This window comes from Bos javanicus, chromosome 8 (genome assembly GCF_032452875.1).
Source record: "Bos javanicus breed banteng chromosome 8, ARS-OSU_banteng_1.0, whole genome shotgun sequence".
Taxonomy (NCBI): Eukaryota; Metazoa; Chordata; class Mammalia; order Artiodactyla; family Bovidae; genus Bos; species Bos javanicus.
Window position 1 is genome coordinate 8,971,456 of NC_083875.1, and position 15,201 is coordinate 8,986,656.

The window sequence follows — 15,201 nt, forward strand, 5'->3', positions numbered from 1 at the left end:
CTATGAAGTTCATTTTAATCTCAATGAAGTTTCTTCTAAAGAAAAATTATTCAAAACTCTAGTTGTATATTTTAGTTTGGTGTACTTAGCATAGATCACACAAAATTATAAAACACAGTTGCTACCTTTAAAAGCTAATTTAAATTGTTACTTGTCTTACCTGACCAGTTAAAATAGAGTTGATCTATTTTTTTATGACCCTCAGGCTAAGAACGGTTTTAACATTTTTAGGAGTACAACAAGGCACCTGACATGGCTAACAAATCCTAAAATATTAAATTAAAATATAAATCAAAGTTTTAAAAATAACTGTCTCTTTTATTCTCCAAGTAATAGCAATTTACATTACACACACACGCACACGCACACACAACCTCCTTTAACCTAATTCGTAGGGTATCTGATCTAAGTACCGGATTCTTTCTGTCTCTTGTCACCAAAACCACAAGCTCCCTCCTCTGCTGCACAAAGCTGCTCCCCAGCAGGACCACAGTCCCAGGCTTCCTTTTACGTGGGCACGGTCACAGGGTTGCTCTCCCTACGGGATGTTATTAGCACCAGTGATGTGAGTCACTTCAAGTCAGGGTACTTAAGAAACAGTTATGCTTTCTCCATATTCTTTCTCTGGCTGAATGATGAGGGAGTAGAATCCCTATAGAAAGCCAAGTCAGCCAGAACTGCCCACTGCAGGCAATGTGTTTCTCGTGCTGAGCCATGGAGAGGTTTATTATATTACAGTTACTTAAGAAAATGCAGTATCAACATACACATCATATGTTTGCTGCCTTTCGTATTTAACTAACTTCTACTTAATGTGGAAGTTCTCCCAATCCTAAAACAAAACAAAACAACCCTTTGCAAACAGACTGTTTATATTGCTGAAAGCAGTCTGTCTGTTTTACCCATCAGTCTTTATCTTGACAACTGGCTACTGCTGCTCTTTTTTCCCATTTACTGTATGTATGCGCAGATGACTTTTAATGTAAAACCTCACTATAACTACATTTCCAATGAGTCGAAACTTAAAGCCACTCGTGCTTCATATATGTAGCTCAAGTGCTAATACAGCACTGAGACATGAGCTCATTCCATTCAGTGACTACGTTTCAGAGCAGAAACGAGTAAGCCGATTGAAACAGCCCCCTTCACTTCTTTATTGTATATAAAGGCCAACAAAACATGAGAAGAAGAATAAATTTCACTTAACCTTGACACACTGTAGGATCTCCAAAACTAGAACTTTCCAAAACAACAGAACCCGGACAACTCCAAACTCTGCATCTTGACACCATCACAGATTCAAAAGCATGTCGGTTATGCCACAACACACGCTTCTGTAACACGGAGTCTTTCACACGTGACTGGCAAAATGGGAACGACAGCAGTGCAGTGGGAAACGGTGCTGGTTTCTAAGTGATCCTTCCCAGCATGCTCATGTTTCAAAGCTGTCAAGGACAAGATTTTTCACAAATAATAAAGACTCAGCGGGGGAATGGGGGGGCGGGGGGAGAAAACCGGTGAGATTCTTACCGAAGCACCTGCCTATAGTACAAGCGGTGGAGACTGATTTAGCACCTTCCGTATCTGCTGCACTTTGCACTACCTGGTGATGCTGTGGGCACGCGTGAAGGCTAAACCCTGGACCAGAGGTTTCATTTTGGGGAAAACTGGCCTCCAATAGAAGCTAATACCTACAAGAATCTACAGATCAAAGAAGGAAAGACATGTCCCAGGATAAAAGAAGGTCTTGAAGCATCTGGATATGAAGCTGAGCACAAACGTCCCCAGTGCTACAATGCCAATATTTTTATTTGGATTGTCATTGTTTTTGTTAGTGCTCTGGTTATAAAGTCACATGGTTTTAAGCAGTCTAGCCTTAATCTTATTTTTTTCGCACAGTCCTGTAAGCTTTATTGTTTGATTTGACAGAAGAAGAGGGTTTTCAGGAATATCACATTATGGTAGATATGATTGTACCACAAATTGAGACAGTAAACTGCAAATGCCAAATAGGCAGAATGACACATTCCAACCTTACAGGGCCCCATTCAAAATCTTGTAAAATGTCTGACAAATACCATCTTATTTAATCCTAGACCACTATATCTTGAAAACTACCTCAAAATTATGTGGTCCCTACTAAATAATGGAAATAACAAATATGACCCACAAATGGCACAAAGATGTTCCAATTCTCTATTTTTCCAAATTTATATTATAGTTGCTTTTAACTTGAGCTGCATTTTGAATTTGCAAATTAGAGTAGTAAGTCCTTAATGTAGCTTCTCTTTTCTTCCAACCCCAAAACATGCCATTACCCACTAGGTTTAAGCAAAAGCACTTGAGACTGCTTAAATTTTGAATGTATAACTCCTTTATTGGAAGGCATAACCTCTTCCTTCAGAGTCAGCTTTGATGAAAACTGCCTTACAGAAGGCAAAACGACAGCATCCTGAACATACAAGGCTATGTAGAACTACTATTTAGTTCATACTCAAAAGCGGCATTCCTTAAAACCAAGTAGAATGACAGATTTGGAGTTCTCTTCATTTTCATCCAGAATCCCAGAGAATACACCCAGTGTGTGGTGTGCGTGCCCCTACATCCTGTGGCCCTGTCTGCCAGCTACTGGCCCTCTTAGGGTTTCTGGTCCTGAACTTCCCAGTTACAAGGAGCTTGGGTTTTCTCACCACTACCACGGCACCTTTCGAGATGGAGCTCAAAGGGATGTTATTTGGTGTGCGTAGATTTTAGGGGACCCTGTTGATCCCTGTACTGGTATCTTACCAGCAGGGAACAGCACAGTTAAAGACTGTACAACCCCTTCCTGACTCCTCTTCGAGCCATTCCTGCCTGTGAATCCATCAAACCAAATGTTAGGCTATTTTTCTTCTCTGCTCCCTTCATTCCTGTCTCTAATGACACCTACTTAACACCTATTAAGATACTTCTCCCCTTTCATTCACCACTTTCTTTTTAGGAGGCCTACCCTTGGCACCAATTTCAACAAATATAACATTTCTGAAAATCTGAGACTCTGGATTGAATATCAATTTTCCCGACATAATAAAATGCCTCTAATCTGGCACTTCTGGAGCACCAACAGTGATCATTTGTGCTAATAATGACCTTGAAGTACTTTAAACTTCCAAAGAAGCTTCTGAATCAAAAGAATATTCAATTATATGCTGTACAGTTTTAATGTGAAATGCTTTGACGGTATTCTCAATCTTAAGTATAACTGGTATGCCACAGCATATGGGAAATATACCCACTGGATCAATATACGTGTTCACCAACTATTCCAGCTAAGAATAAGGTCTGACTAGAGATTGCTTAAATACTGGTCTTGCATTAAAATCATCATCAGAGCTTTGTTTATTCACTCCACCCCTCTATATATCTGATACACCTAGTGCTCAAGTTTACAAGAAAAAAAAAAAATTCCAAATGATTCTAATGTAAACTCCTTCTCCTTGAGAACTACTGCTGTAAATATTGATAGAAATCAGCCTATGTGAAAGTGAAAGTCGCTCAGTGGTGTCCAACTCTTTGCGACCTCATAGTCTACACAGTCCATGGAATTCTCCAAGCCAGAATACTGGAGTGGGTAGCCTTTTCCTTCTCCAGGGGATCTTCCCAACCCAGGGATTGAACCCAGGTCTCCTGCACAGCAGGCAGATTCTTTACCAGCTGAGGATGAGGGAAGCCCAGAGATCAGCCTATAGATATGTGATTTTCATCCCTGCACTGGTGGGGAACATTCTGAAAACACAGGCTTTTCAAATATATAGATTCCAAGGCCCATCGCAGACCTACTATGTCATAACCTCTTACGGCAAAACTCAAATATCTGACTCTCCAGGTGATCCTGACACAAAATCAAGGTCTGAAAACAACTGCTTTATAATCTTAAGGAAAGAGCTACTACTACTCCTGGTGTTTACAACAGGTAGACAGAGAATCAACATATGGGTATATCTTCTCAGGAGAGTTTATCACATTAGACTAGAAATCAGAGGTCTCCAAGAACCTCAGCATGTACATCCAGAGACCCCAGTGGTTCAAGAATATCATTCCTCCCCTTTCAATAAGCCAGAACAGCAAAGCCCCAAAGTAAAACAAAGTTTTTAGTGGGAAGAGTCTCCTGATCATTACAAGAAAAACAGGATGTAGTAACTGCATATATTTTGCCATCAGTGAGATGTGCTTCAAAACTTTCCTCCACCAGTTACCAGTGACTTATTAGTTTACTCAATCTGTCTAAACCCATTTCTTCACCTATAAAATGGGCACAAAAACCTTAATAGAAAGTTAAACGAGACAATATTTGTAAAAACAGAATTTCTATATGCCATCTCCATTCTCCTTTGAGTCATACGCTCTAACCTATTATATACACTTCTATTCGCCCTTACCTCGGGTTACTGCTATTACAGACAAGAGAACACACAAGACACATTTCAATTTTGTTCCTCCAAAACTAACACGAAGCATGAACTCTGTCTACTGACAACCAGCTGAAAGCCCACCAGTACCTAGATTCACAGTAACTTCAGGATGGAATTGTTTTCTTCCTTACCTCTCAGGTTCTGATTCTAGTAGAGCAACAGCTCTCCAACTTTAGAGAGGTAAGAAGGGATAGGGAGCTTGTTTAAAATACAAACCCCCTCCCCCCACCAGCAAAGTCATAATTGAGTCAGGCAGGGACCGCAAAAATACACATGCCCAGGCTTCCCTGGAGGTCCAGTGGTTAAGACTCCAAAATCCCAGTGGGGAGGGGGGTGTGGGAAGGGGTTAACAAGCTTGGTCTCTTGTCAGGGACAAGGATCCCACAGGCATCACAATGCAGTCCCGCCCCCCTCAAATTACACATTCCTTGGTCCAACTCCCTAAGGTTCTGATTCTTTAAGCCCTTAGAAGACCAAAAAATCTGCATTTAGCAAGTCCCAGGCCTATCCTAAGACAAGAGGTTCTCTGACCACCCTAAGAAACACAGCCAAGGAGAGAAAGCAGACCATGCGTACTGTCTGGAAGGGTTTGGGTGCCTAATTCCCTGCCAGCTCTGTTTTCTCACTGGGCTTTCCAAGCCATGGATCTGGTATCTTCCTCACCTTTGCCATCTTTCTTCACGTGAGCAGTATGTAGTTAAGACAGAATGCAAAGGGGGCATAAGGGGAAAGAGAAACTTATTTCATGTACCTACGATTCTTTGGGAGCGTCTAAGCCATAGTAAACAGTAACTATCAACTCCTGCTCCCTCCAACTGTGAAGAAAACTGATGTGCTTACTCTTCTGCGAACTGAATATTCAAATCTCTTCCTGGAAATGAGTTGATGAACATACAATCCACACTCTGCAAATTCATGACCAAGATAAAACAGAAATAGCTTCCTCACAACTAGAAAGAAAAACAACCAAAATACTGCATTCAAAACAAAAGTTACTTTAAAAACCACTTGTTCGATATTTCATGATGAAAGCAATATACATAAAGGACACGTTTTGTTAGCAACATGCAAAATTTTACCTTTAAGATACGGTTGTTTTGCTTTAAGTATATTAAAATAATGCAGTATACCAAGATCAACAGATTTACCCACATTAGACACGCAGAAAAGAAAAATTTAAGGTTGAATTTTATGTACAAATGTATTACTGTCATAATAATATTCACTGAATCCTTCAAGCGAATCTCATCTTTTTCCCAAGTTCAACTTAAAGTACCTATACCTTAATCTAATAAAATACAAAACACAAAAAGAATCACTTAGAATCATTTCCAAAAATCGCTTAGAACAAGAAAGCCAAAATTTATTTATTTATTTATTTATTTTTTAACAAACACTAACTTTTCAAAGTTAGAGAATACATATCAAATGATAAACTGTGGTAGGTGACTTTAAGGTTCTTCCCAATTAGAAATCAATCTTGGTAATCAATTTAGAAAAACTTCAAAAATGTATGTTAGACATATACATCACTTTAGCTAAACCTAACAGTAAAATATGTTAAACAGAAGATTATAAAAGGACACTTTAATTTTAGCTGAAATTGCAAATTCCACAAAAGTTGCTAATAAACCAGGAAAACAAGTATTGGCTATAAATTTTAACCTTAGCTAGCAATATATTAATATATATAATGCTTCTATAGGTAGCAAAGTGATTACAAGTAATGAAAAATTTTAAGTTAACTCAAAATAAATGATACTATTTCAAAATAGTTCCTGGGAAATCCACACTTTAAAATATTTTAATTGTTCAAATTAGGGTCTGAAATTTCTTGTTTAAAACTTCAGCGTCCTAATACCTATAGCATAACAGACTCCAAAATGGAGGGACCTGAAAAATCAATGAATTAACTCTCTATTTGATAAACAGGAGGAAACTGAGTCCAGAGTTTTTTTGGTAACTTGCAGAATGATAAACCTGATTCCTTAACTCCAATGTTCCCTTTATATTATTGCTGTGTCCTGCGGAATTTTTTTTTTTCCTTCTTTTTTTTTGAGTATCTCCAATAGGGATAAATAGTGGATTGTCTTTAGGTAAAAATCAAGTCAGTGAACTTTCTAAATGAGGCTACATTTTCATGATTTTTTGAAAGACATGAATGCTTTCAGAGCCGAATAAGAAATTCAGAATTTCTGAGAAGAAACAAGGTACAGAGAGTATCACAAGGAGTAAAGTAAAGTTTTAACCACAACAGTGTTTGCAGAAAGCACACTGTAAATCAAACCAGCCCATGGCAAAAACAGCAACAACGGAAACATTTTCTTTCTTTTTGCATCCCACCTAATTTTTGCAATGGCTTCCCAGGTGGCTCAGTGGTAAAGAACCCGCCTGCCAAGGCAGGAGACACACAGGAGATGGGTTCAATCCCTTGGAGAAGGAACTGGCAAATCCACTCCAGTATTTATTCTTGCCTGGAAAATCCCAGGGACAGAGGAGCCTGGTGGGCTACAGTGCATGGGGTCACACAAACAGCCGGATATAAGTGAGGGACTGAGCGTGCCAACATCCTCATTTCAGTACTCCAGAATATATCCATTACATAACCCTGACTAACTGACCTTATGGAAGCTTGCAAAATCAAAGCAAATGATGTTAAAAGGCAGAAATGAACTGCCCATGATTTATGACACGTGCCTACTGGGTTTCAGGCAATATGAATTTGGTGTTTTGTTTCTGAATCATTCTGAACATACTATCCTTCCTTCATCACTGCTTACAATTTTACTAAAAGTGGGCCATTTTTCCATTGCCTTCCTTTGGAAATTCACCATAGATGTCTAGTTTGTTCTGTTTCTGTTCACTCAAAAACAAGAAATAACCTTCTCTCCTCATACTCTCCTTTAGGTACACAGCTCTTTGTCCAAATATAACTCTTCCACTCTCACAACTAATCATGTATTTCTATGATTTTTCAAGTGGCAAGAGGAGGAAGACAATAACAAGATGGGACTGTCTTTGTTAAATTTGTCCCTTTTTTTTCTTGATGGTATCAAAGCTTCTTGCCCATTCAAAGATTATAAATTGTCCTACATTTTCTTTTAGTGTTTTCATAATTTAATATTTCATATTTTTACTTTTAATTCTTTTAGAATTTTTGTTTATGTAGAGAGCAATTTCCCCCAACTAGGTAGTCAATTGACTATCATTTGCTAAGTAATCTTTTTCTCCCTTCACTGATTAGAAATGCCACCTTCACTATCTACTAAATTCCCACAAACCTGTCAATTTCTCTTTATTCTGCTTCAACACCTATTTGCTTTATTCCTCTGCCAGTGGCACATTGATCTAATTATTGACACTTTATAGTACATTCACTTTTTGACAGAGGAACATTTTTCTTTTTCAAGATTTTTTTTGACTATATATATATGCATCATTTTCTCAGATCAATTTTTCTCGGGTTTCCCCTCCAAAACAAAAAACAAAAAACCCCAGAGTTTCTTTTGAACCAGAATTCCATTAAATATATACACAAAAATGAGGGGGAAAGATTCTTACAATATTGAGATTCCCATCCAGTAATAAACAGATACTATATGAAGCCCCCCTACACACACACAGAGACATAGACAAACTCAATCTTTTAAGACTAGTAGAATACTGACTAGTATTCCGGCCCCAAATGAATGGTTTTCCTTATTTGTAAAATAACATTTCCATTCCTAAATCACAACATTTTAGAGCTACAGGGACAGTGCAGACCACTTAGTCCAACACCTCTTGTAATCCCAGTCATATTTACCTCAAGTCTACTTAGGAGAATCATTTCAAAATTAATTTCCCTTTAACATGCAACACAATCATAAAAGTGCTATTTGAATCACATTAAAAGGCAAAGAAGTGGGCCACAATACTAAAGAATGCCTTGAGTTTAGGAATCCCTTTAGAATGAGATCCATACCTAGGGTCAAAGAAAAAAACCCTGAGTAGGACAAGTGCACACACTTGAGACAATCCCAAGTACTGTGTTTAGACACTCATGTTTCCAAGGTTAAAGTTGTTTTGTTATGGTATTGTCCAGGAACCAAGTTTCACAGTATCAAAGCATTCCACTCCCAATTGTTCCAACATATTAAGAACACAAATCCAAAAACAATCTCCAAATGGAATAAGCCTGAAACCCAATTCTAAAAGTGCTTCTCAAGCCTGGCTGACCATCTAATTACCTGTGGAGCTTCTAAAAACAAGACTGCTTGGGTCTCACCTTGAGATTCTTCCTCAGCAGGTCCAGCAATGCTCAGGCATTTTTTTCTTTTTAATGTTGTAGTAGGTTCTATTCTCAGCCTGAATTAAGAACCACTATTCTAAAATATTCAACAAGAACACACCTCCATAATATTCCAAATATCCTTACATTGGGGGGTAAGGGGGAGTGGATAATTTATAGAAGCATCTTCACCAATATTTGCTGCTGATTACAGAGAGCTATGTCCCTATGTTATATCACGGTCTTGAAGTAAAAAGAAAGCTAAAATAAAGCTTTAGATAGTTCACAGGTTGATGACCCCATTATGGTAGGTGAACCTTTTTTTCCTTTTTTTTTTGTCCCTTGAAGGCAACCTTTACTCCACCTCATCTCCCAGAACAGCTGATGTTCACTTTAAAAGTGGCAGAAAGAATTAATATTTTAAGAAAAACTTTAAAACATACCCATAAAAATAAGTACATAAAAAGAAAAATTAATGATTGGGTTGCAACATCATGACATTTCATGACATTTTAGTCAAAGAAACTGTGCTCCTTGACTGCAGTGAACCACCAGCACACCGAGCACTCTCTAAAAGGAGCACAAAAGCAAAGAAAGGCTGACACACTCAAGGAAAAAACTTAACACACAAAAATGCAATATGCAAACCTGTTCCTAAGCTGTAACCTTCCAAGAAAACGATCTCACTTTCTAATAACAACACATTGTACTAAACTGTGAAGCCTGGTATAACTCCTGTTCCTGGTATGAGTGACTCACAGACCTGCTATCCCTGGGAAAAACACCTGAAAAATAGAGCACATAAAGCTAGACAGAAAGTTCCACGTTAAGTAATTAGTGATGGTAAATATGCATTAAACAGACTTTAATCACAAGGTTCCTGAAACAAGTCATCCTACAGGTCCTCCACGCTCCAGCTTTGGCCCAATCAAAAACATTTTTTGACAGTCTAGGGAGTCATCTGATGAAAGAGATGTCAAGTGTTTTCCATCTTGACAGGAAAGGCAACGTTCATAGAAATTCACCCCTTTACTGTCAAAAGAAACTTAATTTTTCTTAAATAAGCACTGTGCTTTGGTCCAAGCAAGAGTCAAATAATTGTACATTAAAAAAAAAAAAAAAGCAAGTGAAGAGACAAGTTTCATGGTTTAATGCAGTTTTGACAACCTCACCAACATCTTTTCCTGAGAATGTAGCCCAAATCAAATTCTTAGATCTTAACCTTTAAGTCACATGACCACATGAAGTACATAAAATGTAAGCAGCAAACATGACTCAGAGAACAACTGTAACCCAAAAAATCTGCAGAAAAGCTGAGAAGATGTATGTTTACAAACAATGACAAGCTTGCCAAGAGATTAAAGCTAAAAAAGAATAAACACCTTTCTCTAAAGCTTTTACTTATGAATGATTTCTATGCAAGCCATGTACCTAGTATTTGTTAAAGAAAGACCCTGCTCCTGGAGTATTTCAAGCAAAACAAGAAAAAAAGTTAGAAAAAATCCTTCCTCAGTAAGTATTTCAATTGAAATACAGTATTAATACATTAGAATAAATAACTTAGCTGAATCAGCATGTCGTTCAGTATCAACTTTATAAAACATTCAGACATATATCCTAATCTTGAAAAAAGAACAAAAAACTCAGACATAGTAAATCACAGGTATCTTTCAAAAAAAAGTCCACAACCTGAACTTTTACTCTGTCAAATACAATTAAAGTTTAGGTAAATGGGCCGTTTTGGGGGGATTATTCTGCCTAAAAAACTTGTGAAACAGAATTCCAATTTTAGTATGTCCCAAAAGCTTACTACCAAGAAATACCTAGGATGGATTACATTAGAAACAATCTTCTCAGGAATCTGAACCTGACACCAAGGTTTTGATTGCCCACAATGTCTAAGACCTGGAGAGATAGGTAACTTAGGCTTATTCGATACAAGCCTACTTATTATACATGCTGTTAAACTTGACTACTATTTCAAAAACCTCTCCCTATGCTTTTTGTCTCTCTTGCCTTCATTCCTTTGCATGTCACTAACCTACAGAACCAAAAATAGTATCCCCCATACCAAACATACTCTTCAATTCAGTACGGATTGGGATGTTTTCAGAGCTAGACTTCCAGTTTAAAACATACTTCAAAATTTTCCTTGACCCCAAATTTGGCTCATAATAGCTAAAAGTTAATCACCTTTTTATTTTTTTCTTCCTAATTTTCCCCGCTCTTCCTATAAACCTATCAGCAGGAAACAAATTATCTGCAGACAGGGCTGGGAAAAAAGGTTGCTTGTTCAACCTAGGAACACAAGACCAGGAAAACTACTCACAAGACCAGGAAAACTCCAATCCTGAATTTGCATGTAAATTCTGCAAGACAAAAGTCTCACACTGTCTTTCGTGATTCGACTTAATTCAATTCCATGCTTTCTGAAACGTTTGTATTTAAAATTCTGAATAACAACCAAGACGATTAAAAAGACAACGAACTTTATTTCAATTAACCTAGGTACATCTCAGTAAACTGAAAAATCTGAGCACCTAAAATCTCCTCCTAGGCATAGGTGCCTGAGCAATCTAGGCAAAATGTCTTCTCACAGAAGCAATGTACCTGAAGAGCTTCCTATATTCTCTTCTGGAAGGTTTTTTCTCTTGCAAACACTCTCATCCACAACTCAGTGTTTCCAAAATACACTCAAACTGATTTAAGTTGGAGGACGCAGATTTACCAAGGTTTTTATAAGATCATTTCCTTACTTTAACCAGTTAACGCTGTCAAAAAAAAGGGGGGGTGGGGGTGGGGTGGGATCTGCAAGTGGTTTTTGAAGGATTTACCTGGCACACAGGAAATGTACAAGAGGGGAAAAGTCCCCAGAGCCAAGCTTGGGGCTTGTGTAAACATAAATCACCTGCGTACTGCCCTGGCTACCAAAAACAACATTCCACCAGAATGTGTATCCAGGTGGCTAAGTGATTTTCTGGAAGTGAGAATTAAAAACGCTTACACCCATCACATACTATACAATTTTACCTGTTACTAAGAAAAGGGCACGTCTAATTCAGCCAAAAAAACAAAAAAAGTCATTTTTCCTCCAAGGAGAGCAGCAGTTTGTAGTCATTTGCAAGGGACAGGATTGCAGGAAAAGAGGAGGGGGCGTGGAATGGAGGGGGGGCAAAAGAAGAGCCAGCCAGGGGGGTTGCACAGGGCCCCCACACAGGCCACTGCGGAGAGAAGACGGGGAAAAGAGGGGAGGATGTCTCACCGGGGGACAAAACCGAGTGCAAACTGGCTGGAAGAAGGAAGGTTCCCCCCAGGAGGCAAGCTGGGGTGCAGATAAAAAGCGCTAGTGGCTGGTTACCTTGGGATACAGGGCAAAGGGACCCCGGGAATATGAGAGGTCTACGGAGATAAGAGGGGAGAGAAAGGGCGAGGCAGGGTCTCCGCTAAGTGCGAACCAGGGATGGAGACAAACAGCCGGACTTGGGCCTCCCCGGGCCAAAAGGCGTGGCCAGGGATCCAGACCGAAGGATGGTCTTCTTGAGACGCCAGGGAAAGTGCGTGGCAAACCCCTCCTTAAAGACCCCCGGGCCAAGGCCAGTGCGAGGAGCCCACCTGCGGGGCACCTAGGGGGCAGAGCGCACTCTGGAGGGCTCGGCCTCGCCCGCGGGGCCCTCTGCAGGGCTGGCTGGCCAGGCCCCCGCCCCCACCCCCGCAGTGCTCTTACCTCCACACCTGCCCCATCTGCAGCAGGTGGATGACCGACTGCCAGATCCACACGGAGAGGCGGCAGAGGCGCTGCGCCCCCGGCGTGGCCGCGGGCCCCGCGCCGTGGCCGTAGCCGGCCCCCATCATGGGGGGGCCCCGGCTGCTGAGCCCCTCCACGGCGCCCAGCCCGCCGCCCGTGTAGTCCTGCACGAACCAGCGGAAGCTCAGGCTCTGCACCAGCAGCGACGGCACCAGCACGAAGAAGAGGGTCAGCCCGAAGTAGCCGTAGTCCCCCTTGCGGTAGTAGTCGAGGGCCAGCCACAGGTCGGTGCCCACGTCCCCGAAGAAGACCAGTAGCGCCAGCACGATCCACAGGCAGTCGAGCCACGGCCGCTCCACCTGCGGCGGCTGCAGCCGTTCGGCCGAGGGCGTCGGGGGTTGGCGACCGGCGGCCGCGGGCGGCTGCAGCGGCTGGTCCCCCCCGTCGGCGGCGGCGGCGCTGCGGCGCGGCTTCTTGCCCAGGAGGGAGCGCAGGCAGGCGGAGCGGCAGCCCCAGTAGCACGAGGAGGTGTTGCAGCAGTGGCAGATGTGCAGCGAACTGCTCTCGCCGGGCTCGCTGCCGTCGCCGCCGCCGCCGCAGCCGCCTCCCCCGGGCTCCCCGTCCTCCTCGCCGCCGCTGCCCACCGCCTCGTCCAGGTTGTGCAGCTGGGCGAAGCCCACCCCCACGCCACCGCCATCGGATTTCGCCGCCATCTTGACTCTCTTCCCAGCTCCGGAGGTTGGGGGGGGAGGGACGGTTGGGGGGGGTAAGAAGGCAGGGAACGGGGAGGGGGGGGGAACGAATGGAGAGGAAGGGGGGCGGGGAGGAAGCGGGGGAGCAAACGAACGAGGGGGGAGTGGGCCAGGGAACCCCCTCCGCTTCCGGGTAGTTGGCGTCACTTCCGGGCGAGCCCCCCAATCGCACGGCGCCCGCAGCTCCCCAGCCCTACCCTCCCGGCCAAGATGGCCGCCCTCCTGTGCCTCAGCTGCTTGGCGGGGGACCGGGGGGTTCACCCCGCCAGGGCTCCCCTTCCCCTCTTCCGTTGACCCCGAAACCCATCAGGTTGACCCCTCGGCGTTTCTGAATCCCGCTGGGCCGAGTAAGGCGGTCCAAAGTGATCCCTGGAGGGGGCAGTGCCAGACGTTTTGGGGTCCCCTTCCTCAGCGTCGCAGCTCTCAGCTTTCCTCCTGGAGAAACGCCCCCTAACACCCTCCCGGCTGCTGGCGGAGGGGCGGGACCTCTGAGGGAAGGGGCGGAGCTAGTGCAAAGCAGGTGATTACGTGTCACTTCCGGGAGATAGGATGACCTCATTGTGTAGTTAGACAACCCACCCCCCATCAAAATGGCTGTGTCTCACCTCTTTGGCTGTTTCCCCCCGCCCCCCCTTTTTGATGTTTTTCTTTTAAATTTATCTCCTGCTCCTTTCTTATTTTGAGGGTCTTTAGAAATTGTATGTCTGTTTAGATTCCCACTCACAAGTTATTGATTCTCACTTCCACATAGACAACTCCCTCCTCTTTTACCTCTGTTGACCCCCTGACTTTGTCTCTGATAAGTTCCATCTTTTGCAATAAACCTTTCCACCATTCCCTTAAGAAAACTGCAGGCAAAATCCAGTTAAAAATCAGCTTAATTGCATCTTTAAAAGTAAAGCATAGAGACTGGATTGGCATATTGTGACCTTGAGTGTATTTTCTTCACCATTAGAATGTGTTTCTACCAACTTTTTTAAAAAGTATGCAGTTTTTTCAATTCTGTGACCTTAATTTGGAAAATTCAAAACTAGCTAGAGTTTAAGCTGTGTCAATTACTTGTTCAAGGTTTTGGATGTGTGAAAATTGCTTCCTAGAATTTTTTGGGTGCTAAGCCTCTGTCAATAAATATGGCTTTAAATAAGTGAAAATATTATCAATGTGCTAAATCATTAAAATAGGTGCAGGGTACACTACTTAATCTTAACAATTTACAAAAGTGAAGCAGCACTGAATGGATTTGAATTACAATGATCTTCTAGTGAAAGTATACTTGAAGCCAGATAGAGCAAGCTACATGGTCACAGTTGTTATGGGTCAGGTGAAAGGAACATTTTGGAGTTACAAGAAAAAAAATGTCTAACCGTGAATTTTCTCCTTGACTTCTCTGGATTTTTGTGCTCATTTTTCTGATTCTATCTACATGTCCCTTCAGAAAAACCTAATGACGCCAATAATTTTCTTTGGAATATAGAGGACAAGCTAGGTAATATTTGTATGGCATTGAGGTTTTATGGAAGAAAGATGCCTTTGAAATTTTCAGTACCCTTATTTTGGGATATACTGTTTAACACCAAAGTTCCTACTTAAGTATTGGAGGTGACAGAGCAAGGTGAGGATTCCGTATTTTAGTACACAATTTTTCATGAGTATTTATGCCAAGGTAAAACCTGTAAGGACTTTACAGAAAGTACTCATAGAGAATTTTTACATCTGCCATTTGGGGAGGACAGGGGTAGGGGAAAAGTAATACAAAATCTGATTTTGGAAACAAGTCGCATGAAGGTATCCTTTTATTTCACACTATGATTTAAGCCTCCTTGTTCCTAGGGGAGTAAAACTTATAGACAATGGGTAAGGATTATTTCTGCATACAGTTGAGATTTTGTTTCTTTACTGAATTTGAATTAATAATACCTTTAAAAGATGGCATAGGTATAGAATAGGACTGCCCAGGTTTGGTTCCCAATTCCACTAAAATAA

The 15,201-nt window shown here is 41.6% G+C and overlaps 1 protein-coding gene across 1 annotated transcript in view; it reads right to left on the reverse strand.

Moving 5' to 3' along the window:
* The window catches only part of LOC133252429 (XK-related protein 6-like), a 93,192-nt gene extending 79,151 nt beyond the window's left edge, over positions 1-14,041 (reverse strand). Inside the window, exon 1 of the mRNA XM_061425023.1 lies at positions 12,446-14,041. Within this exon, the coding sequence (XP_061281007.1) occupies positions 12,446-13,179 (734 nt within the window). The 5' untranslated portion in view covers positions 13,180-14,041. The remainder of the gene's footprint in view (positions 1-12,445) is intronic.
* Between the last annotated feature and the right edge of the window lie 1,160 nt (positions 14,042-15,201).